General features: G+C 39.1%; 1 protein-coding gene across 2 annotated transcripts; it reads right to left on the reverse strand.

The window, feature by feature from the left end:
- Positions 1-913: 913 nt before the first annotated feature.
- LOC135945634 (uncharacterized) lies at positions 914-26,550 on the reverse strand. 2 transcript variants are annotated; one of them, XM_065493436.1, is made up of 25 exons: positions 26,387-26,550; positions 21,253-21,419; positions 21,028-21,195; positions 19,516-20,656; positions 16,271-17,829; positions 15,236-16,064; positions 12,423-13,032; positions 11,603-11,643; positions 10,984-11,176; positions 10,641-10,931; positions 10,456-10,583; positions 10,264-10,398; positions 9,488-10,114; positions 8,095-8,394; positions 7,748-8,040; positions 6,359-6,761; positions 5,891-6,306; positions 4,957-5,095; positions 4,761-4,898; positions 4,620-4,707; positions 4,472-4,565; positions 3,709-4,014; positions 2,853-3,330; positions 1,472-2,029; positions 914-1,303 (listed from the first exon to the last, which is right to left on the reverse strand). In XM_065493436.1, the coding sequence occupies exons 2-25, from the start codon at positions 21,411-21,413 to the stop codon at positions 1,070-1,072; spliced, it is 9,330 nt and encodes a 3,109-aa protein (XP_065349508.1). In that variant the 5' UTR covers positions 21,414-21,419; positions 26,387-26,550; the 3' UTR covers positions 914-1,069. The 2 variants fall into 2 exon arrangements, with proteins under 2 accessions (XP_065349508.1, XP_065349509.1); XM_065493437.1 differs by lacking the exons at positions 21,028-21,195; positions 21,253-21,419; positions 26,387-26,550 and adding an exon at positions 20,844-20,998.
- Positions 26,551-26,903: the final 353 nt, after the last annotated feature.

Raw genomic sequence — 26,903 nt, forward strand, 5'->3', positions numbered from 1 at the left:
CAAATTTCAAGCAAACAAAATGAAGTCTCTTTCAAGGTAATCATTAAAATTATAATTATTAACGTATTGATTTATTTTGTGGCTATGTAAATTTTGATTTAAATTCGTCACATCAATTGAATGTCATTTTACGAAAAAATAATATAATGTAGGCATCTTTGTGGACACGTGGGACATACTAGTTGCATACTTAAGATTGTTGCAGGCGAACTGACCTCTCAGTCTCAACATCAACTACTTTTAGCTCTTAATGTTGGTTCTCAGCTTGAAATTTGCAATCCAGGCAGAAAGATCGGACCTGTATCTGAATTTTTTTAACTTATATGCCACAATTATTCTCTAAAAACCGGGATAGAACTAAAATTTTCAACGGTAGCAAAATTAATCAAGCGGAGAACACACCGTCTCCCTGTTGATAATCAAAATTTACTTCGAAAAAAGAAAAATTTATCAAGAAATTCGCACACCGTTGAATGGAATTCGACGAGAGGAATCAAAGCCAATTTATCGATAAAATGAGCACAATCCCTCAATCATTATTTATTCCTGGGGGCGGATTACAGCAGCGCAAACTTTAAAGAAAATGGCAACGCTGGGCATTGGACTCGCATTGTAGTGTTTCAAGGTCAAGCAAAAAAACAGTGCCTTAATCCGCCACCTTGTTTTATATTGTTTCCTAGAAATTCCACTTCATTCAAACCCCCTATTTTCTAACCTTTTCGTTTTTTTGCAAATATTGTCGACTCGAAATCTCAGGTTGTAGTTATCGGAATTGCGAAACCTATGCACAACACTATTCTCATCTCGACCTCCTCTAACCGCAGCTGAATGGTATAGAGGGTACCTTTGCAATCAGAACCGGACTTATAAGATTCGTTGAACAATTGGTGCATTTGAAATAAAACAAATCAAGTTAAAAAATAGCGGCTGAGCTTCAATTTAATTAACCAACTGAACATCAGCAGTTGTAATAATAAATGAAAGCATCATGCTCAAGGTTTTTTTTGGCGGACATGCAATCAGCGTAACTCGCTTGCGAGCTGCAAATAGTGAAAAAACTAATATAAAATTAATCAATGTACATTTCAGAGTCATTCACTTCTGGCTTAACCAAAAGATTTTCCTTCTTCAACGGAATAGGAGAAGGTGGTGCGGCAACCTCATCGCCCTCTCTTTTCACTCGCTGCATTAATTCAGTAATGTCCCTCTCGTACTTGATGATGTTCTGCATTTGAGTTGTGGATCCAGGCTCACGGTGCTCAACAAGGAAATGCATTTTCGATGCAATGTCGTTTATCAGGATCTGCAACAATTAAAAGAGGGTGATCGTGCAAAATCCTTGTTGCCAATGCATGATCTCATCCCTTAGGAGGATTCAGTTCAAGCCTAAATTGACTGTAAATGTTATAAAAAGATGGCTGCTTTTGAAATGATGAGGAATTTTAAAGTATTACTAGATTATATTTTATACCTGTTTGCAATCAGTGCAGATGAGACGAGCGTGGACCTGTCTGATATGCTCATCCATTCCCTTCAAAGTTTTAGTTTTGACAGTGCAGGTAGGACACATGTATTGTCTGCGAGAGTTAAAACTACCGACACTCGACGACGGACTAGGAGAGTCCGTAGGGTGCTCATCAGTTTTGATCGGAGGTGCTTCTTCGTTTTTGACAACGGGAGGCTCGTCATTTTTAATGTGCGGGTGAACTGCTTTGACGGTCAAGGAGCCGCTAGCCTGATCCTCTCTCCCCACTTCACGCACAATTCGCTGCGAGGTGTTTGTGAGAACGACAAACTTGGCTGGCAGATCAACGTGCTCCGCTCTGCAGTGAGCAATCATCTTTTCTTCGTTGAATGATTCAAATCGATGACAATAAACACAACAAAACCACGTTTTCTTGCTGTTGACAACGCGATTTTCTATGTAAAAGCCGGAAGACTCGGGCGAAGTTTGTGCGTGTTTCGAGACGTGCGACAATATCTCTGGATGCAGATCAGTACGGTGCGGGCAGGATTTGCACAAGTAAATCTGAAAAATAGGATTTCATTGATTAACTACCTGTTTAACTTCAGATTTCAGCAAGGACTAATTTTGTATACCTTACAAGATTTTTCAATTTCGGAAGACACGCTAAAATATTTACTTAATAATTAATTAATGTATTTAAAATCCTATCAGTGTTTAAAAATAATTAAAGGTCAAAATCTGAGACGGGTGTTTCCTTGGAGGATTTGAAATTTGAAAAAAAAATCAGCTCTAACCTGGATGAAATAACCACGTTTGTCAGAAAACTATACAATTTCCTGGAAAATCGGATGGAAATTTGGAGGAACGGGCCACTTGGCGTTTGCGACAGTGAAAATATCTCGAGTTCTAATGATACAAGAATACTTATCTTTGTGCCAAAAGTTGCCTTTTTTAACAGAATACAACTCTCTACTTTAATCATTATTTTTCTAGAATGTTTTCATATTTGAGTTTTTCTTGGAAGTATTTTACTTTTTGAATTTCTTAAAAAAAGGCATCAGCCGATAGTGCAATTTTGATATTTTTCTCTTCGCCTGAACTTAAAAATACCCTTTTTAGCGACCGTAAATCCTTTTAATCCATTGCATCTCTAAAACAAAGGGTTGCACCACCTTGAAATTCTCTAGGCATGGTACTCACACTTAAGGGAACATTTTCCTACAAAAATATGGTTTGAACATCAAAGTTGTAGGCTGTCTAATTGGTTTCAATGTTCTAGCATCATTATCATTTCTGTAAAAAAAAACAAAAGGCCCCTAGCTTTATGAAATCTATTGAGGAAAACACCCAATTACGAATCTAAAGAAACTGAACAAGGACTTACAGAAAACGTGATGGACACATATTCAGGATGGTGCTCCTTGAAGTGCTCTTGCATCAGCTTCTCGGAGGTAACCAGCATTTGGCAATGGCTGCACTGCTTTCCTGACGACACTTGCGAGGTCGTGTACTTGAATTTGTCTTTGTTGCTGGTTTTGTGCACAGCTTCCCAGTGGGCCAACAGTTTTTTCAACCGATCCTCACTGACACTGCAGCTTGCACAGTTGTACATATTCTTAGTCGCAAAGCTAGTTGGTGCTTCACTAAACGAATCCATTGAAGAGTTGGAACGAACGCTCGAGGGTCTCTCGGCAGGAGGTTCAATGGATGTGGGTATATCAGGACGAATCTTTTCTAATTTCTGCTTTTTCGCTGGTACAACGTTGGGTACGCAAATAGGCTCTTCGTTTTGATGGAAATTCTGAGAGTGCTCATCTAATTGAGAGCGTTGTTCAGTCTCAAAGTCGTCGCAAATACCACAACTGTTAAAAATAGATTCAATATTTAAATGTTTTTACCCTGTCTCAAGCCGGCAATTAAAACAAAAACGAGCAGTGGATGGTGATTTACATTTTTGAGTGTTTAATGAAGCTTTCATTTCAAATTAAAATCAATCATTAGCTAAAATTAGAATAATTTAAATCTAGAATTTTAATTATGGTCATTAAAACAAGACACACCTGCCACTTTTTAATTTGCAAAAACAAACAACTGTGACAGATAGCTGCATTTGTAACAACTGTGATTTGCCTGGTTTATTTTACCATTTCTACAACTGTGATTCAAATAATTATAATTTTAAGCTGAGCCACCTATATTAAATTGTGAATGCCAGTTTTTTTTCACTTGAAAATTCGTACCTGTATGTAACCTTGTGGGTTGCTGCATGCCTTTTCAGGGATGCAGAATGCACGGTCTTGAAGGAACAGTGTTCACAGTTGAGCGGAATTGGAGTTGGAGCATCAGCCGCCCCCTCGGTGGTGTTTTTCCAATTACCAGCTACTTCAATGCCATAATTGTCGCGCCAAAACTGCTCGGAAAAGTCCATCGTGTTGACCTCTTCATTCAAAAGTGCCACCGCTTCTTTCCCTGCATGCTTTTTCTGGCTGTGTTTGATGATTGAAGGTTCAGTATTTGAAGTCACGGAACAGTGAGCACATATGAATCTGGAGGAAAAAAAATAAAAATGAGATTATATTGATCAATAGCTCAACTAACAAGGAAACCCAGCATACTATTCAAAATTAAAAGCAATATTTTTAGCATTAAAAATTTAACTGGTTGCCAACAGATATACATATTTTATTTGTTTATTATTTAATAAGAGAATTTTCTATCAATCCTAATGTGATTTTAATGAAAAAGAATCAATTTTCAGAAAGTCGCAGAATGAAACACCTTTAGATCCATTTTGTCACAGAAAATTCTATACCAAAAATAATCTAGAATGAAAAAACACTCGATTTGACTAAAGAATTAGGAATTCGTCCAGTATTATACGAAAACAATGCTAGATAGAAAAACATTATTTGATGGCTTATGTTTACGTTAGCAATTGGTGCAAAAACCGCGGAGCTTCCTTGTAATATTATTTGCGAGTTACAAAATATAAGGCCCACTTACTTTCCACATTTGAAGTGATGGAACTTTATGTGCATCTTCATGGCCATCAAAGTTTTGAATGACTCTTGGCAGTGCTTACATATGTTGTTACCAACTAAAATAAGAAAATCAATAAGATATATTAATCTGGGGTTAACCGAACTTTCACCTTTCATTGCACAACTTTTCCTCACACTGGATGCTTCATTTAATTTGCCAAGCGATCGCATTTGACTGTCATCAGGGTCACTGAAATCCTACGAGGAAAGATGGTTAAAAATGATACAATTTCTAAAAGGAGTGGGATTACCATGACAATATCATTTGAATAGTCACGCACACTACTTGGAGCAGATGTACTGGGCAAAGATGCAGTAGCCATCTGTGCTAAAGATCGCTGATTCTCCTTGGGCATCTTGTCTTTTTGCGTTCGCACAACACGTTTTGCCTAAGGTAACGTAAATATCAATAATTATTTACGTGGTTCAATTTAATCCATTTCTTACCCAATTTTCTAACTCAGGCCAAACACGTACTAAAAGATGTGCACCAGCGTTTTCAATACGTATGTTGTGCATTTTTTGCATGTGCAACAGCAGAGAGGGCTTGGAATAAACACTGATCTCACACTGCTTACAAACATACCTGAAATGATTAATTATGTTTTTAATTAAGTATTCTTTCCTTGATGCGGTGAATAAATTTAATATATCGAGAGGTAATTTTAGAAATTTTATCAAACGTGTGATTTATTGTGCATGGCAGAGATGTTAGTGGCTCAAAGATTCTGAACTCATAAAAAGTAAAAAATAAAACCGGTGTCTTAAATAAATTGTTGTAATTCTGAAGTAACATCAAAATATTTAAAAATAAATTCAACTATCAATAAATTTCAATAATTTTGCTTAAAATTTTAATTTGTAAAGGCGCCTCTGTGGCAATGTCTTGAAGCTTTTTGGAAAGTACAAAATTGCTCATCAATCGGTTCGTTTTATCAACGAGAATCAATTTTCTAAAAATCATCTTGACCAGAGATGAAATTTAGATGGCCAACTATTTATTCCAAGCTTTCGAACGTTGAATGACCAAATGAGCAAGAATCCTGCAATTTAAGAAATTGAGCCATACTCAAAATTATCTAAAATCACATAAATCGGCTTATAGTAAGTTATAGTGCGCAGGTAAGGACAAATAATTATTGCTTAGCGAGTTACTAAAATTTTCGCACGATTTTTGCAAAGTGAAATAATCTAGCGCAAAAATTATATTAGTCTAAAGTTCTCAAGTATTTAGAGTTTTGATTTCCAGCAATGGATTTTTTTAATTCACACACCTTCGGAACTACATGGAAAAAATCATGTCTTATTTGTGTTAGTGGTAGAGCAAAAGCCCAATTTAAGGTTCATTTACGGTTGCACTCTAGTATAGAAATACACTTACTTTTTGTGGGTGAAATGTTTGAAAATGTGCTCTTCCATGACGCTCCCTTGCCTGTGTTTGAAAACAGCACAATAGGGGCAGATGTGAAATGAGCCTATTGGATCAGGAATGAAGACCTCGATCTTTTGTTTCCCCTCATCCACACTCTTCCTCTGAGGCCGCTTTTTCTCAGGAGACTGCTTCTTTGGGGCTGCAACTTCCTCGACGCGAATCATTCGGATATGTCGGCCAGGATCTGTAGGCGCGGTTGTAGGAACTCCAACCGTTACTCCAGGTAGGTTTGTGCCGATTTGATAGAAAGAAGCTAACACTTGGGGCGGCTTCCCAGTGTGATCTTTTGGGTAGTGCTCATCTCTAATTTCTGACAGGCTGTCTGACCGGTGACTGCATAGGCTGCACTTATATTGGCTATCAACCTGAAAAAATTGTTGCACCAATCTGTTTTAATTACGCAAGGGTAGGACTTACCATATGCATGTTTGCGCAATGAAGTTTTATGTCGTCAAACGTGTATCTCATTTGTCTGCATTCAGAGCAGCACCAGCTGCGTCGTACTTCCTCCAGTTTTTCCTCTCGTATTACTTGAAAATGGTTTTCCACCTCGTGCTCCTCCAGTGTGTGTTTGCTGATGAGTATTCTGGTTGCATCCAAGTGCCGACAAGCGAGACACATGAATAAATTCGGTCCATGAAGAGTCATGTGGTGCAAACACATGTCGATCAGGGGCCTGTCTCGCACCGTCAACCAGTCTTGAGAGACGCAATGAATGCACTCCATTACGTCGGCGTCGGCGTGCAGCCTGGTCATGTGCAGCTTCAGCATCTCCCCATCCAGCGCCTTGTAATTGCAGGTTGGTACTCCACAGGCAAATCTGAAACGGAATCAAATATTTCTGTATTAATTTAATATCAATCAATCCGTCAATAATTTTATTTGATACTATTCCACCAGCGGAATAGAGAAACAACACCCCATTTTGGTTCCCGTACCGCTTTCTCGGTCACTAAAATTTATTTTCTATCGATGCACAAGTATAAAAAAAATTCAATAGATACGTTAACGCTAGTTGTTCAGGCAATAATCTTTCATGTTTCAAATTCATCAAAATTAAGACATAGTATTGCTCAACCGTTTAGAATCGATTTCATAACTACATTTTTTTAAAAGGCAAATAAAGCTGTTAGCCAGTTTTAAGAAATCGTAGAAAATCAATTTTAAAATTAAATATCAATTGATTTGTCTTCTGTCTAGTCAAGGAGAGTCTAATCAATAAATTTTATCGTGATTGTTTAAAATTTGCCTTTTTTAAACAATTATATTCAATCAGACGCAAATATGTTCAGCATTGTAACACAGTAATTGTGATAAATGCATCACTATGACAGTTAATTTTTTCTTGTATGTCAAGTATGTTGCAGCAATGCCATTTCATTTCATACCCTTCCTTGCATATTGCCTGCAGGAACATCAGGATTTCAGATAATTCCGCAAAGAGACCGCATTATTCCAAATTAATTAATATTTGTCTTACATTGACTCTACAGTTTAAAATTAAAATTAATTAATTTGTCAAAGGAAATTTTTCATTAATCGCGGTATTCAAGTTACGGACGTTCAAATCTCCAAACAGATTCCAAAATAGTAAAAGTAATTGAAATCCTACCATTGTCCAAGTAATTATGGCAGCATTATATTCTTAAAAGTTTTCGACTTTTAAATGAAGTAGGCGTGCATCTAGCCAACGTTAAATTCCTTTACCGAATTGTTATCAAACAACATTGAATGGTAGCAAAAGCACACCATAATTCTCGGATTAAGAGGAGCACCGAAAGAAAAAGTTCTAGAGATTATAAATACCTCGCTTGATCAGTAACTCTGACTGGCAGCGACCTGGAAATTTCTTCAGGCAGATCAAGACTTGGCTGATTCTCTGCATTCGGCTGGGCCTGTTCAGTTAGGGAGTGAGAACTCTGGGCCCAGTTGTTCATTTTATCAAAGTGTTTCTCGTTGTTCTTCAGGCAGGGCATTGGATTGATAGGAATAGTTGTTGTGCCCACGTGGTCACCCTGTACGGAGTGTTCTCTGAGGTGGCGAGTCATGTTCGACCGAACTCTTGTTTTGAAGTCACAAAGTGCACAGAACGCATTATCCTGTTATACATTTAATGCTAGACTACAATACAAAAACTTAAATCGTTGACAAACCATGAAAATGGGTTTCATTGGAAGCTGGTCCTCATCTTCCGGCCGATATCTTTTTGAAGACTCCGCTTTGCTGGGTTTTTGCTGGGGCATGCTCATTTTCGGAATCACTTGGAAGTGGTCCACGTCCTCGTTGCATTTCAGTGGATTCAACGCCTTCGTGACCACCTGATTAATGTTGTGAACTTGCCGCATGTGTTTCTTGACCACGTTCAGATTCGAGCCTTTGTAATCATTGCAGGCACCGCAATGGTATCGAAGTGGACCGTGCTCAGAATTTAGATGATCAACCAACGGAGAAACCTATAATGCAAAAGCTGTTAGAGAAGACTGCCATTCGAACCCTGGCTTCCTTAGGCTTTTAACACGCATTTTTTACCTCAAGTGTGTTTACACGCGAATATTTTCAGTCTAGCGTTGATTTTGACGTAAGATCTGGACAAAAATTTTAGAAAACAACTTTTGCCTTAACTGACGGTTGAACTCACCCCTTTGAATCGGGTTCTGATCTATTAAACGACCCACGTCAGCACCGTGTGGCTGACGGACGAAAACTTAATTCTTATTTCAAAACCATCTTTCTGCTATTAAACAAGAATGCCAAATTACAATAATTCAAACCGCCGACAATTGTTGGCTCCTAACGAAAAGCAGGACCGCGCTGTTGTACCGCTACAAATATACGTACATATTAAATTGAGTTGTAATCCCAAATAGTAGAAATGCTTTCAGCAGATCAAGCCTGGAAGGAGGAGTAAACAAGCAACTTTCGTGAACCCCTCCGGCCTGATCTGCCCCAATGAGCGCCGGCAGACCCACGGAGCGACATTATATGAAACGGTGCAGCATATTTTAATTTATATGAATATACCGGAAGTACAGTTCAATAAAAATAAAAATAATTATAATAATAAAAAACCTGATGGAGTTAAGATTCATGTAGTCGCACACTTTTCTTTTAGTATGTATTCATAACCAATAATTTACATAAGACTCTTTTAAATAATGAATGTGGACTATAAAGTCTCAGACTTTTACTATGATACATTTACTCGTTACACTCCTCCCCCGATTTACAAATGTGTCCCTTAGATGGCGAAACATAACAGTCACAAAACAAATTAAACTAGTGATACAATTACTCGTTACAACTATAGAATTGAATCGAAGCGTTTGGTTCACATTTCCGGCTTAAAAGGTACTGTAAAATTTTCTTTAGTCGATTGATTTCCAATTCCTTTACTATAGTTTATGATCTTTAATCACAGTTAGGTTGCGTAATTTAGTGATTTCAATTTTCATAAGTCATTTCCTACAATACTACGTTTTAGACAAAAAATTGCGCTCTAGAGCGGTACTAAGCCAGAGTTCCCTTGTGAATTACAAAATTCATTACCTGTCTGAAGTGCTTCTTGCAGTGAACGCAGAAGAGAGAGGCGCAGTTGCACATGCTCAAGTGATCAGTGAATTCCAAACGAGTGTCTGCCGTGAAGTCGCAACCACAGCAAATGAATAGATTGCGTCCTTCCAAGTTCACCAGGCTTGAATTTTCCTCGGTATTTCCATAGGGTCTCTCTATGCCCTGCGCCCTGGAGAAGGTTGAAAGTGGCAGCGTCACTGGCGGTGGGGCTCCAGGCGTGGAAGTGCTTGGAGGCGGCTCAGTAGATTTTGACGGTGTGGCTGCTACGGCAGGTTTCGGCTGCACTTCCTTCTTCTTGGGCAAAGGCTGAGCGATTGGGGGTGGTTTTTCTGGAATAATTGACTTTCCAATGCCGGTTTGTGCATGGGGGAAGGCAGACTCTGGTGAGGCCTTTTTTACTTTGTCCATCGCGTCCAGGGTACGGGAGAAAATGGTATTTTGAGGGATTGGCGTCACAGGCTCTGCGACAGGAGTTACTTCCGCGTCACTCTCTTCGGAATCGCTAGTGTCTGATTCCAAGGGTGGCTGATATATGGGAGTGCAATTCTTCACTTCCATTTGTCTCAGGGCGCCTGCTAAAGGATTCTTGTCGCTTCTGGAACACTGGAAAATCAACAAATATATTAGAAACTTAATTATAACGAATATATGGGGCTGCCAATTATAGAGTTTTCAGAAATTAGACAGATTCTGAGCTGATTTGGCAGTTTGAATTTAGAATTTCCAGGCCCAAAAAATAAACCTGTCATTACCAGTAACGATCTGATGGCAAAACAAGGTGCAAAGTTTGCATGCTTGCACAAATGGTTGTTGATCAATAATTCAGACGATGCTGCAAACTTGCAGAGTAGACAATGATAGAGATTGTAGTCATGGATTTTGTAATGCTGTAAAATAGAGAGTTGTTGATTTGGTGCTAAACTTTAAAACAGTTCGGGATAAACCTCAGTCAATTCTGTGGGAACCTTGTGTGAGGATTTGCACTCATGACATTGATAATGCTCAACGTTAGGGTGACCTTTGAGGTGTTGCTCAAATTCTTCTGTGTTGTAAAAGGATCTGTCGCATGAACCTGAATTAAAATAGCATCAATTAATTCCGTGGATCTTGTATAATTATTTTAAAATACCATGACAACATTTGTAGGGCAAGATGAATTTTCCAACCACACCGTTAAATGAAGGCTGGTCGACCTTTGGCTCCTCTTTCTGGCACTTGAAAATCTTTGGATTTTCCTTCGCAACATGGGCTAATTTTTGATGCACTGAAATGCTGCTGACAGTTCCTCCTCTGTAGAAGCAGAGAGAGCACTGGAAAACAAACTTGTTGTGCTCGAGGTGTATGTGGTCGACAAGCTGCTGTCCCGATCCGTACTTCTCCATGCAGTAAACACATTCCTGCCAGTCTTTAATTCTTCCAACTGAAAAATTCTCTTAGTTTCTGCTTAATTTACTGAAATTTTCTGTACTAACCTGATAAAGACTTGTGTTTGTCAATGTGCTTCACAAGCTTCTCAGGCATGACAGTGCTGAATGAACAGTTTCTAGCCATACACTTGTATAATTTTTGCAATCTCCCTGGTTCCAGCATGCTTGCGTACACTGCACTGTTTTTTACAGTCCTCGCATGCTGGAAAGACTTGGGCTGGTCCTCCATTGGCACCGTCTGTGAACCAGAAAAAGCCTTCAGTTATATTTTGAAATTTAGTAGATCCTAGCAAGCCAAGTTGAAAAGGTAAACAATCAGCTAAATAAGGATAGCTGGATTATTTTAAAAAGAACACGAAAACAATTTAAGTTAAAATTTTATTTGGACTCGCACGAGAAAGTTAATTAGGCAAATAGGTTCTCTTGAGTATTTAGCATATTAAAAATTGGTCAAAATTGCAATACAAACCAGTACTGGTTCAATTTTCTTAATTCTAAAAAATGTCCTAAGATCAAAGAGAAAATTCTCAATACATATTACGATATAATTTTCCTATTTAATTGAAAAACTTAAAAATGTAAAATATGTTAAGAAAAGTGAAACAAATGCGGTTAATGCACTACCAAGCTCCGAAAAGCGCACAACAGCTAAAACATAACTCACCGTGTCCACATTAACTTCTTTGGAAGCAGCAGCAGCAGCATCTAAATAAGTAATAATATGCATTTTTAATAAATAACTGGAAACTGTCAAGGAAACTCTTCAGATTAGACGTTTCAGTTTTTTGTTGAAATTATTAAATTAGTATTTACTTTCATGATGTGAATTAGAAAGTATTTTAGGCTTAATCAAAGTGGTTGTAGGGGTTAAGGTCTGCCCTTTCACGGTGAAACCCCCGGGGGCTGAGTTTTTTGGTTCTGAGCGAGTACCAGCAGACAATTCATCCTGAATTAGCTGGACTTGTAATGTTTATTCCCAATAAATATAAATTTAAAAAAAAATCGCGTTTTGCAGTCGAATTTTAGGTTTCCAATCACCGCAGGAACTCAAATGTGGGGTCAATTTGTGCGCGTTTTGGTCAATTCATCTGAAAATGAATCGGTGCACATTTTTTTGTTCACCAATGAAATTAAGTTCATTGACAATGTTTGATGAGACAAACAGCCGGAGAAATTTTCACATTCTGAGTAAAACTTAATGCTCAAATTTTTGTTCTGTGCTTTTCTATAAGATTTTTTTATATTTCTTCCAATCACAAAAATGGAGCTACATGACCTGGAAGCAAGTTTATATAGTTAATCAATATTTCCATCTTAAAACACATGTCAGCCCTGCATAACTCGCATATCCCATCAAATCAAAAAATTTCCCTCTGAGATATTAGCATACAATTGAATGAAACTCGAGTTAAACGATTTGATAAAAAACTAAAACTTCTAATCCTATCAGTTCCCTTGTATGATAAGACTATGAAAAAAAATACCTTTATCTGCTACGCTAACGTTTTTCTTTTTTCCAACAGGTTGGGGCTTCCAAAAGTCTAGCAATGCATCTCGGACTCCCACAGGAACGTGCTCTTCAATCATGTGCTTGATGGCCTTATCCGTACCATTCAACGGTCTCGAACAGTCTGGACAGTTGCCCTTCTTGTCAGGAGGATGCTTGTCTTTCATGTGCTGGAAGAGGTTGTTTATGTCGTGGCCCTCCGTGTGGCCGCATGCGTAACAAATTCCTACAATTATTCTGCCTCTCTTGCGGTTTTCTTGTTTTTCCTGAATAGATGGCTCAACGGAATCCTGCACGGACATAATCACTTCTTCAGGCAACTCAGGGGAGGGTTCACGAACAGGGCGGGGAGTTGTTGGTAAAGTTATATTGCCGATGTCTATTTTCTTTACTTCTACACTTTCACCCTGCTTTGTTTTCGATCTACGGATCGACTCCAAAAGACTTTTGCCAGAAGCCTTGTCTCTTGGCTGGTCTTGAATGAGGTCATCCAACATAGCCATGAAGTGGTCTTGCTCGCCATCCACATCAACTTCCATTTCTTCTTTGCTTACGGGCTTTTTTCCTGAAGTTTCCGCCTCCTCCTCCTATCAAAGTCAATATTTTTTTAGAAAAGGTGGCTTGGATTTAAATTTTTTTCTCACGCGAAATGAAAAGTGTTTGATCCTTTCAGCAAAATATCTTTAAATTAACTGATCCGACCGAGCTGCGGTAAGTTATTTCTGTATCAGTTTGATTGTGGACGCCCCAGCATTGGGTGAATAACAACAATTTATTTAAGTAGCTTTGGAATTCTCATAACACTGGAAAAAACGCTAAATATGTAAAATTTATCATGGTTGTGCCGATTTATTCTACAATCACATTAAAAACAATCTGGAACTAATTTATGGGTGGACTCGCTGACTCACGCTTTCAGCAGTCTGTGGGTTTACAGATAAGTTTGAATCGGTCGAAAAGTGTGAGTCCTCCAATTGAACATTTTATATTTTTCTTGCAAATGAACAAGTCATGGAACGCGAAGACCAAATATTTAAAAAGGTGAGCATTCTACTTATTCATGGTTTTTATCTAGTTTTTTGAATGGGTTCATGTAAAGATAAGATTATTGTGAACTATACCAGATTAAGTTAAGAAAGATTCACAAAAGCACTTAACCGAAACGATTAAATTTAGTTCTATTAATGAGAGCAACTAAAATCCACACAATTTCTTTAGTAGTTTAAAATTTTCTAACAAACCAAAAATAAGAAAATCAACTGCATTTAACAATAAGGCGCGTAAGGATAGACGAAACGGTAGAATCTCAAGGAGTTAAGGTTAGTGTACAAGGAATGAGAGATTTTTATGTACGTGGCCACTTGTTCAGGATTATCTATGCTTCCCATTGTACTCACATAATTCGTTATATTTTGTGTTACCAACGAATGTGTAAAACAATGCCTTAATTCGTTAGTGTTTCATTAAATAAAGCAAATATTTTCCAAGGTTCCCATTATTTTTGATTCGCTCGATTCACGGCTCAAATTTCAAAATTTCAAACTGCTATTACTTCTTGAAAAATAGTCGCCTTTTTTAACAAACCACATTTTTGCAATATGCTTAGCGAGACGAATCGAATATTTTCATACTTTAGTAAATGTATGTGACTTTTTAAATTTTCCGACAAAGTGTTCATTTAGATACAGCAGTTTTAAATTTTTCTAAGATAAATATCACAGAGAATTAAGCTATGGCTTTAATTATTGAAGAGTTGCATAACTTGGCTAATAAATACGAGTTAATTTCAAAACGGCTTTACTGGGACATTGGGTTTGATTTTTCCATGTTGTGATAATTTTTATCAGCTCTCCGAATTCGCCACACTATAGCTGCTGAATTATGAAGCCAAACTCTTGTGTCCCCTACATTATTTGCACATTATCGATTTAAAAGAATTCAAACTCGAAAAATTTTAATAATCAAGATTACTATTTTTCAGATTCAAAGGAGCGATCTCCTTGCAAGCAACGTTTTGTAATGATTTGTTAAATTGATTGTAATACGAAATAGTCGAAATGCTTCCTGTAGATCAAGCCTGGACGGAGGAGTATAACAGCGACTGTCGTGAACCTCTCTGGCCTGATCTGCCCCGTAAGTAAAGTTCAATTACAAAAAAATAATAATTATAATAATAAAAACCCTGATTGAGTTAAGATTCATGTAGTCGCACACTTTTCTTCTAGTATATAAATCATAACCAATTATTTACATAAGACTTTTTTAATAATGAATGTGGACTAAAAAGTCTCAGACTTTTACTATAGTAATGAATCAAAGCGAAAGACTTTTTGCTTCGTCTTTGCGGCTTAACAGGTACTGTATTTTCTTTTGTCGACTGATTTTCAATTCCTGAGAGAAATCGGTAGCTACTTTTGAACTTCAGACGAGAGGTGCGCAAATAATGTTAATCTAATGCCGCTTTTTGCTGTTTCAGTATAAATATGATTAACTTTGATTTTAAACATAGGTGCATGAATATTAAAATTGTTGCCTCGTATTTGAAGGGCGTCGGGAATTGTATCACTCGCGAAAAATCGAGATTATCGCGAAAGACTGGCGAACGATGAACGATAAAGATAATTAAGTATTTTTTATACGAGCCTTGCGATATTTTCCTCCAAAATACTTAACGGTCTCAATTTATAGAGTCCGTTTCCAGTTTCCTGGCTTAATTATTTATTCTATTTCCACGCATGCAATTGCCCTTTTAACGGATCAGTTTCCATAGAAATGAGATTTCCTGCTTACTTTATCTACTGCTGCTATCGGCTTCTCCTCTAAGACTTCATCAGCTTCCTGTCTTAGGACTCTTGACATGTTGATCTCCAAAGTTTCCTCTCTTCCAAAAATGCGCACATTGTGCGGTTCTTTCTGATGATTCAATTCTATGTGTTTGACGACCGACGCCCTGTTGAACTGCACATAATTGCAGTAGCCGCACACGTAGCCCGCAATATAATTGTCATTCTTAGGCTGCTTTTCAATTTCCACCAAGCAAATCGGAATTCCCTTTCCATGGTGCTTGCTACGAATGTGCGAAACCATCGTCTCTCTTTTAGATTTCTTCAGATTGCACCTAGGGCATTGGAACCTGTACTCGCCTGTGTGCTCAGTGACATGGTCGTGAAACTCTAACAGGCTGGTACTGGTCATGGGGCAAAATCTGCACTGGAAAACTGAAGAAGTGTACGATTTGAGCTGCTGGGTAGCCTGTGCAACCTCATCATTCGAGAGACGAGATATGAGAACTTCACTTTCAGAATGATTTATAACGTAGTGCTCAACCGGTCTCTTGCCTTCGTATTCGCAAATTTTACAAGGTTGTATCTCCTGAGGCATCAGCACATAATCCGGATCGATGAGTGTGGGGTTTTCTTTCAAGCGGTAGCCATCAAAGAAATTTTTTCGTCCTCTTCTTCCTCCTCGAGAGCGACCGCCACGGCCTCGTCTTCCAGGAGACATCCCACGAGAAGGAAAGTCCGTGGAGAATGTGGTATCTTCTGACGTCATGTCTGAAGCATTCTCATCTCCTGATAAAATGCTATCAGAGCTGGCAATTGTAGGTCTGCATGCCTGCCTGGTAGATGGAGAAAAATCTCTATTAGAAATTTGTGCGAAAGGAATTTTATATATGTATGATTTTCAAGGAACGCAGAAAGAATCATTTATGGAGATGATATAGTTTGCCCGAAAGAGATGATTGAAATTTCTGAATTGGACATCTTAAATTGGATGATAAAAAACAACACTACAAGTGCATTCCCTACAAATGAAAATAATTACCCAAAGCGTTTTCCTCTTCTCGCAACAGCTCGTCTTGGTGGCGGTGGTGTAGACGGAACAACAATTTCAAATTCATCATCAGATTCTTCAGGCGGGACTTTGTATTTCTCAATCCGAATAACAAGCCGTTTAATTTTCTCGATATTCTCTGCAGTAATTTCTTCTTCTTCAACTACTTTTTCAGGAGGTGCATGCACAACTGGCTTTGACTTTTCTTTTGAGGGCGCCGAATAGCGTTCCACAGGGTTTCTTTGTCTGGGTCCCACTGCTTTGATTACGCCTTCAATAATGAAACTGTCCTTTAAGTCAGCAGCCAACTTATCTAACTCAGACTTTTTATGCATTCGGTGTTTCCGCAACTCGTTAGCAACTGCCTGTTTCAAGTCGTAGTTTTCTGTTGTCGCTTTTGTGCTTGGCTCTGAAGGCTGTGGTTCTGCCATTTCAGGGGTTGTGTCCACTTCCATCTTTTCAGGCTCGCTTTCTTCAACAACAGACGACGTCGTTGCTTCATTTGATCCTTCCTTGGTTTTTCCTTCATTGCTATCCTCTTCCTTGCTTTCCTCTTCCTCATTTTCCTCTTCTTTATTTTCCTGAGCATCAGCATTATTAGTATCACTGGTCTCAGCAGCAAAAACTAACTCTTCCTTCATTTCTTCTTCTTTCTTTTCTGGAGCAGGAGAATTTTTAATATCATTGGTTTGAGCAGCAAAAACTTCTTCTTTATTTTCTTGTGCACGTGAATTTTTAGTATCATCAGTCTGAGCAGCAACTTTATTTTGATCTGGTGAGACTAGCGGTAACGGTAGGCACTTAGACAACTCATCTTGAATCACACTTCTAACAAGTTGATTCAGATATTCTGGACTGATGAGACTTGATACCATACTGCTATCGCTGGTGCTTGGCGTTTCTTTTTTCTCAGCCAGCATAATTGCCTTGATTTTGTCCTTCAACATGTCTTCGCTTAACACAACCCCAGCACTCTCGGGTTTTTCTTTTTCTTTGTTTGCACTTTCTTCAGCTGCTGGAGATTTTGGGCTGTTGGAGGAGTTGTTGTCCATGTCAACCTCATTAGTAGGCGGACTTGGCGTTGGAGTCTTTGGTGGTGGCGGTGGCGATGGAGACCTCCTTGATCGCGTGGCTGAAGGTTTCTTAGGAATCTTTGGAATACGGGTTATTCCTTTCCGAGGCTGAGGCATTTCACCGTACAGAGAATTCAAAGGGGACATCTTCTCCAGTGATTTGTCCACGTTTTTCTCCTTCAGATTGCCCGACTCAGAATCAGTGGAAGACTTTCGTTCGTCGCTCGCTCTCTTTTGTGATTTCTTCATTTCGCTAGGAGGAGCTGGAAGCGGTTCTATGATTTGAACCCGGCTCGTTTGCTTGGAAAGACTTCGGATTTTGACCATGTCTGTTTTTCGCTGCAGTAAGTCACGGCTCGACTTATCTTCCTGACGTTGCGTTCCTCGCTCTTGATTTTTGTGCTCCTCCTGGCGTTGGGCAGCCTCCCTTCTCCTTCTCTCATCAGCTTCATGTTTCTTTCTTTCCGCATAAGTCATCTGAAATCGTAAGTTGAGTAGGAGGCTTGATATTATCACTTAAAGCAAGATAAAGAATAATGATAAATTTCTGACGCACCAAAAATTTTAATTTTGTCTGAATGATTAAAAGAAAACGTGAGAAGACGGAAATTGTTCGCAAAATCAAATATTTATATTTCCGAGGTGGAAAAAGTAGCAAGTCAGTTTTGAACATGGAAATGATGACTTACACGCTGGAAGATTTTTGTTAATATCAGGATTCCATTATGGGTAAAATACAAATATTTGTTAAGTTCCATTTTTGGTTTTCAGACAATTTCGTTTCAGATTAAATCCTTTTTGGACAAATGCCACTTTACAGACAATTTTCGTATTTCAAATCATTTTGGAAAATACTTTTCAGAAAAAGTATAGAACCCTAAAAGTCCAGCAATAGCAAAAACCTAGTTATAGGAGTCCTGATATGAAGCACGGTGGTGGAAAACATTTTTTTTTTTATAAAATATTAACGATTTATGGCGATTTTTAGAAAAGCTTTAAGAATACAGCTTTTGCTCAATTCAATTTAAATATTTGGTTAGGAAATATATTATACTGCTCAACGAGATAAATTAATCGGAACCATTTTAATGTTGTGGAAAAAAATCCTGGTGGGGATCATTCCAGTTTGTATCTATTATTTAATTTTTGAGTATCAATCGTAGGCGAAAAACCTTTAATTTTTAAGGCTTATCAATTTTGATATTTATATTTCATGCTGACAGAATCTATTGTATTGATGTTTTAATTTCCGAAAAAAAAAATTTTGTGAAACCCTTATAATTGAGTCAAAATTTTGCGGTTTTTTCTTAGTTAAAGAAATTTAGTCACATGTCAACTTGGACGGGACTTATCCAGAAAAGTTGACAAATCATTTAGTAGAGCCGACACAATAAAAACCAATATGATTAATCAAAAATAGGTTACAAAATTCGATTTTTAGACATACCTTATGTTACACAAAAGATTCTAATACTTTCCGTGTTTTTTGATAGGTTTCTATCTTTCGAGATAAGCGCCCCCCACTGACAGCGAACAAATCGCGAATACTTCGTGTCCCAATAGCATCCAATAGGCTCACGAGCCTCATAGGAGGCAGTTCCGTCCAAATAAGGACCAGCTCATTGTACTGCACCGGGGTCTTTAATTGAACGCTAGATATTATTTCCGTGAAATTCATATACACATGCTGGAAAGCTGCAAACCAACTAGTCGGATAGCTTTAGCAGTCTTCCCAGATCAGCTCGCACTTGACCCCAAACATCGCTCAGATTCTCACAGCAAAGCGCGCTTAACAATGCAAGCCGTTGAGGGAGCTTGATAAATAATTGAATTATACTGTCTATAAAACTGAAACGCCAAATCGTAAGAATTTCGTTTCATTCGATCTTTTGCACGCCATTTTCAGCATTTCTAAAGATTAAAGTCTAGTTATATATTCAATTGGTTTTGATTATTTTTATATCGCTTTTTGTAAAAAATATTTTTCAATTTCAAACCGAATGCTAGATAAACCGAACCTATAAAGAATATTTAATTCCTCAAATTTAATTTGCCGATTTCGAATCAGTTTAAAAAATTGCCATCATATCACTGACTCTTCAGTACCAGGTTTTTCCTTGTGCGCTTCTTTATTATGCCCATCAACACTATCCTTGAAATTACCTCTCTCGTGGAACTTGCTTGCTTCATTTGCATCTCTCTCCTTTCCTGTTCAGCCTTCCATGCTCTGTGTTCTCGGTAAGTAGTGGGTATCGTATTGCCATGCTTGTCTGTAACAGACTGGCTTCGGAACTCCGCCATTTTTCTACTCTGGGCAAGAGTGCGCGGATCTCTCGGGTGGGCAGCCCATTGCCTCTGTCCATGAGGTGGCGTCCAACCACCCTCTTTAGCACATGGTGGGGGCGGTGGTGGTGGTGGTGGTGGTGGGAACGAGTTTCGCAGTCTAGGATCAGTGGGATGACTCATGCGAGGAGGATATAAATTTGATGGAGGAGCGAAATTCGGCAAATTTATCTGCGATGGTGAAGGCATCGCGTTTGTTTCAGGGCCAGTTCTGTTCAAAGGGGGACAAATGCTCATTGGCTTGTTTGAAGGATTGAACTGGTATTTCGGAGACGCCTGCTCCTCGGAGAACATGTCGAAGAATGTGTAAGCTGGTGATGGAGGCACTCGAGTTGATGGCGGTCGAATAACCTTTGTCGTCCCCGTCTTGCCAGCCAACAAGCTGCAAGGAGCTCGAGACACTTGCCTACCTGGAATGAAGGTTTCTGCTGGTTTGCTTTGCTCTAAAGGAACTTTTGGCTGGTCAATAAGAACTGCGTTTTCAGCCAATGAAGCCAGATCTTTCATTCCGATCGTCAGGAAATCCGGTGGTCTAGGTGGTGGTTTTAAAGGAGGAGGGGGCACATGCGACTTTATGAATGTTGTAGTCGGTTTAGGAATATTTTCTTCAATAGTGAGATTGTCATCCTCCTCAGAAAGGAGATCAATGTCTAAATTAGGCGGAGACAAAGGCTCCTGGTAATCAGGTGGCACAAAGGAATTGTTTGCATCTTCAGTCTGCCAACTCGAAGTGCTCGCACTCGAGTTCACTCCGTAAATGATATTGGTTATTGACTGTGGTAGAGGTTGTCTCACTGAATTCGCGCTCTCGTCATCGGAAATTGAATCGTCCATGGCAGGCAAAGGAAGACTGAGCAGCGAGCTTCTTCTCTCAGCTGGAATCAATTTTGGAGATCCCCCAAACACGGTCTCCGACTCTCTTTCTGGGCTAGGGCTTCTGGGACAACTGTCAAGACTATTCCTGAAAATTCAAACGTAGAAAGTAAAGTAATACTGCTTGTTTAAAACAGCTCTCTACCAAATCAGGTAGAATAACGCAAGCAGGGTTAGCTCTGATACCAAGGCAGAGGTTTCTTTGCTTGGAACATGAATGTCAACGATGCTTGCCGTCTTTTATTGATAAAACACTTAGAAGGAATAATCCTCACATCATATCAGGCATTCAATTCCACTATGGTGCATTGTAGTGATGACAGTGCTAACCAAATTTGGCAAGTTTCGAGTTAATTTTGGATTTCTGTCAAGCAATGTCTGGCGATATTAGAGCAAACTAGGTGGTTGTCTTATCTAGTGAGAGGTGTTACTTTAAATTTCGTCTAAAATTGCACTTACGATCGTGAATCTATTTTCTTCATCTCCATAATTTTGCGGCTATCATCATCATCATGAACTTTCATAGTGGTTGAGTCAGCAGCTGCAGCATCTTCATTTTTCACTCGCCTTCTGATATCCAACTTTTGCAAAATCAACTCGCTCTTGAGTAGGAAATGCATGGATGGCCTGAAAACAATATACATTTTTTTCTTCTATCCTTTAAATGAAGTAAATGATACGTACAGCTCAACGCTTTCTGCTAGAATATTTCGAAGAACTTTAAGCTTTTTGGCAGCCTCATGCATTTCTTTCTTGACTTGTTCCTCTATGTTGGAATCAATAATTGAAAGGTAATTCTTACGAAGCTCCTCCAGCTTTTTTCTTCGATCCTTCTCGTCTTCCATGATTAACTAAAATTAAAGCATTAAAACAAAATTAATGCTATTGTAATTTTTACGAACAATATATTTTCTTGAACTAAAGGAGATAATCAAGTCATAAAAAGTGGGCAATATAATATGGACTTTGAAAATTCCTTGTTGCCTAGTTATTAAGGATTAACACAATTTATTAAAATCGCACCGTAAATTGCATTAGGAGAGTTGCCGCAACGTTTGCGTTCATTAAAAATAGCATCAAGGTCTCTTGTTTAGTTATCTGATTTTATTTCGTAATGTTTACTTTCATCTCTTATAATCTCGAGCAGCCGGGTGGTGGCAGAGGCGCGACTTGAGTATGTTTGTCGGACCAGAGGTCTTGAGTGCCGCACGTCGGTACGTGCGGTTATGTAATATAATAATGCTCTTTCTACTACCGCGACGGCAAGCTCGCAGAGACAAGTTCACATGAGACGATATGAAATTAACAATATGAATTGGACTACTTATTTATATCTCATCATGTCTACTTAAAACGAATTTCGGATTACATTTTCGAACAGTTATTGAATTTTGAAACCTTACTGCTCAGCAGGCCATTTGGTGTCCACATACCGAATTTCATGTTCGCTAACACTACTAATAACTTATTACTCTTAATGTTATTTTCTTGACTTTAAATGTTTGTAAAATATTATATGATTTATTTGGAGAAAAACGAAACGAATTTTTGTGTTGAGATTTATGACATTCAACCCTCTTCAAAATGCGGTCCTTGGGGGGCAACAAAGTTGTCGTATTGGCCGATTTTTCTTAACAATCTTTAAAATTCTTAGAAATGTGAGTTTTTAACCTCAAATTTGATCTGTGGAAAATTACACCCTGAAAGCATGTTGTGCTGCACAACACTTTATGCCGACTTTGATGTTGACCGTCATATATCCCGTCAGCCACGCAACCCTTGTTCTGGGCGAAGGATAAAAAACAAAATTTTGGTCAAGAAAACACTTTTGCACAAGGAATTTTTGAAACGTTTTTCCAAAGTAGTTTTAACTTGGGTTTCCCATAAACTTTTTTCGAAATTGGAGTTTGGGGTGCAGCTATACATCCGCTTGTCCGGAAGGTTTGAAAATTTCACCAACAAAAATCTTCCAGTTTCTAAACGACGCTCCGTTGAAATTTCGATCAAACCTCAACCTCTCTTTTCGGGGTGTTCAGTTCTTTTTGAACGTTGAATAGTGCCCCTCCCTGTATTATATGTATAGTAACTCATTCGATGAAATCGTAATCAGAGCTCACCATCAAACGGATACCCCCGCCGATTTTCGGGAATTCCGCTTTGTTCCACGTGTTTCCGAGATTGACATTAGCAGTGTAATTGGAGCCAAGTGTGCATACTGACCACGGGAACCGATGAGCGGAGATTCTAAAAATGGTCATATATTGTGCCAAACAAGAAGAGGAACACGAAATATCCTGGCTAAAAAAAGTTTCAGGCAGCCGCACTACGCCGTAAAATTTCAAGTTTCAGAGAAACAATTGGCCTTTGCATGGCCTTTGCTTAACGCAGTTGAGCATGTTCAACTACACAATATTTGCAGATTAACTCTTACAAAGTGATTTTTAGAGGCCTACAAGAGAAGAGAATTTGTGGTCCAGGGTTCAGGGTCCAGGCTAACAAACGACACACCGTACAACGATATATTTCAATCTTGGATTGAAACATCCAGGAAATTCGCTTAACGTGTGCCTGTAAAAACAGACTTTCAAGTTAATAAAATGTTACCTAACACTATTTTATTAAGTGGCGACGAGGACAAGTGAATCTAAGCGTGTTATTTGTTAGATTTATTTGTTGTTTGTTGTTAATTGGAGAAAACAGGACTGTGGGAGAAAATTGGCTCTTTGCCACTGTCACATCGTTGGCAGAGAGATCTGGCCCCAACCGTTTTCTAACTAACAGGACAGGAGAGAGGAAAAGCAATAAAACAACAGCGAAACAAGCGGCAAGGCTCCAAGGCAGGTCAGCCAGCAGTCAGCCTTGTCGCTTGTCACGCTTACGCTGGTTGACGTTGTGGCGCTGCTGTCTCGGTCCGATCAGAGAGCCGCTACGGCGTTCTTCAGGCGCATTCCAGCTGGGAAAAAAATCCTCTGCATAATAACTGTTTTATTTTTCCTCCGATTTTCGGCACGTCGAATCTTTTCGATCGAGTGATTCTACTGACCTTCCCAATTCAAACCTCAGGAATCGATTATAGCACTGTCCAAAATGAAATTCTAAAGCTTCTTCAACGGTCAGATTAACAAAGCTAGAGGACTGTCCCTGCAATTAACATGGAAGTTCGTCTTGAGCAACATATGTTTTAGATTATATTATCAGCGGCTGGCTCGCATTTGAGTCCTTTTATATTGAGAGTCGCGCGCCGCGTTCGCCCTGCGCAGATCCACGTATCCCTATATCTTTTCCCATGTTAAATGAGTTTTCGTAAGCAGCTTTGTGTCGGAATTACCGAAGCCACCTAAAATGGTGTCAAACGAAAGCGCACGAGTTGAACTACGACATAATAAGTCTAAACCATGACCGTGGGCATTGAAACAACCGAGAAATTCACGCTAAAAGTGTCCCTTTTAGCCTAGGAAGAAACCCACAACTTGTGTGTAGGCGACAGCAGAGACATCTGCTCATACCCAGCAAGAACAGTGAAACACACAAAGTTCGAGCAGTCACGTGACTCAATCCCGCCATCTCATTGGCCAAGAGCAGGAACGCATTTTATTGCGAGAAACTCTGCTTGGAGGGAGTAGAAAGAAGAAGATAAGGGATGACTGGGGATGACCGACTTAAAGCTATGTGCGAGCCTGCTCTCTTGGCCAATGAGATAACGGGAGAGTCACGTGACTGTTCAGCTTCACTGCGTCACAGCGCATTTCGAGGGAAGTTAGCCACGTGGCACATTGTTACCGAGCTCCTCTGTGGCAATTCGGCGGTGTTATTGGGACACAGAGAACTCAAAGCAATAGCACACGGGATGTGATGAGCACAGGTTCAACAAATCTAGCTTACGCAACTCTCAGAAGTCGTCAAAACAAGCACTTGTCAGTTCTGAAAGTAGTGGCGCAATATTCTCGAAACTAGAGAGAGAGAAAAGCTGTGTCTACATATTTTAAAACAACTAAGAAGCCACTTTAAGGATGTCCGGTTGACCATCCGTGTAAGTCAGATTCGTTTAACTTAAAACTAGGAACTTGACAGCATAATATTATCCATCTGTGACCATAACAAACTGACGTTTACAGCGTTCCATGAAATTTAGACATCGTGTATGCCAGTGAAGTTATATGAGACTTAAGGATAGCTTTTACTCTCCTTAATGACACTAATCATCCCCTGTTCACTTCTGGAGCAGTGGTGAGCAGTGAGTAGGCTAAGAAGTTCTGTGACCACTCGTTGGTGGCCCGTCGAACTTTTTCAGTCAATCAAAGGCTCCCAACGCGAGCTTGACGCTTCTCTCACTAACTACCCCAACGGACACGTGGGGAAGTAGAAGAATTTATAGGAAAGACTTCGCGTCGTTTGTTGGAAACAGAGTTCATGCTGATACTGCCGCGTACGAGTGATAAAATAACCTCTACGCTTACACACGGCCACTCCACTTCATGAGAGTTGGAGTAAAGTCTCACTCAGCTCAGCCACCACGAGATTGGCTGAACCAGCTCTCTGTTCTTGTAAGGGAATAACCGATTAAGTTTTGATTAGTGAAGCGTTCAGTTTAGGTTCAATTGAAGAGTTATTTCACCGGCAAATGTCGCGGCTCCACATAAGTCAAGATGGCTAATCAAGGAGGATTTCAAGCATTCAATTTGCCGCCTAGCTCTTTGTACGTCACACGGACTTTTTAAATAAGGGAAACGTTTAACAGTTCCGTTTTGAAGCAAAAATCATCAATAACGTTAAAATTTAAGTAACACATATCTTGAAAATGGAGCAGCATATGTCTACAAGAAAAAACCCAGGAATAAAAACCGGTTATTACCAGTGGCGCCATCTGGCAACTCCAGCGCAGAATAGATCCAGGAGGATTCTTCAAGCGGATCGATATAGGGCGACAGTTGGAATTTATTTGATTCGTTGGATGCAATGAGCAATTCACAATTTGTTCAACAATTTGCTATAATAAAAAAGGGCCTTGCCATAGAAAAAATCAATATGTTCATGTTTTCTCCCAAATTTACAGCACTTTATTGCCACATTTTCTTGGCAGATTTCGATTCCTCTCATCTAGATCTACTTCAACAGCATTTAACTTTTCGTGGAATCTCTTAGTTTTCAAGTAGGGAGACAGTCCATGTCCATACCATTGGAAAACCATGGTAACTCTAATTAATTTTCAATTCGTGACCAGGATTGAACGATGATCACTCAGGCTACCGCTTGTCTTTTGGTACGGTTTCAAACTTAAACGAGTCACTTAGAGTTTATAATCTTGATAGTTTACTAAAACTCCAAGTAATTTGAGAATCATGCACCGACAAAATGGCCGCAACCGTCATCGTGCATTCTAGAATTCGTAACCTGGTGAGTTTGAATTGTGTACAATACATCATTCTCACATGAGCGTATGATTTGAATTATGGGGTCATGGTCATATCCTCTCACTAACAATCAACAGTCGCCTTATGTAAGAATAATGAGTAAGGATGGAGTTGTTAATACGGAAATTTCAAAGTGACGACACTCCGTAAACTAATTATACAAAACTAACCTCACGAAGATCTTAACTTCAATTTCAGAGTTGTGAGATGGTATCACTCGTCATTTTGTGTTTGCAAAATCTAAATTCCATCCTTAAATGCGCACTGTTTAGGTAAGATGTGATGGACAAGAGTTCAACCCTCTGCTCCGCGCACTAACAGAAAGCAGATTTGCTTGCCATGTGCTCCAAGGTTAAAACGTTCTTTCTGTTCGAGATAAAACTTACTAGTTATTAAGCCCAACTTACTGGTTTTCCGTAATTCCGAAGCGATGGGAAATGAATGTGTTAAACTAGCCTAACTAGTGGGCTAGCCACAAAATAAAATTATGATCATTTCACTACAACTGCGTCCACAACGCCTGGAGGGTGATAAAATGGCTTCAAAACTGCATCATTCGAGAGAGAGAAGGTTTGAAACGACGCCAGAGGAGGCGTCGTTGATGTTTTATGCTGCGCGGATATAACACTTGCGCAGCTCTGGGACGCTTGAAATGGGCTATCACGTGACAATATGGCGGCCGCGATGTGGCAGCAACGATTGCCGTGTCATGAGTTCGTCATATTCAGTTTCACTTATTCACTTTTAACTTTCCTTAGGCACTTAATCGAGCGTTTCCGCTGATCACCTGTGTCCGGCGTCGACAAATTATTCAGTTAGTTCATTGGCGAAGAGTCTACAAGTAGGCGAATGATCTGTGTGTGTCTATTGTTGTTCTGCCATATGTGTGGCACTAGTGACTAAACTTGTGCTCCGTTGCGTAAA

The sequence above is a fragment of the Cloeon dipterum genome, chromosome X (assembly GCF_949628265.1).
Source record: "Cloeon dipterum chromosome X, ieCloDipt1.1, whole genome shotgun sequence".
NCBI classification, from domain to species: Eukaryota; Metazoa; Arthropoda; class Insecta; order Ephemeroptera; family Baetidae; genus Cloeon; species Cloeon dipterum.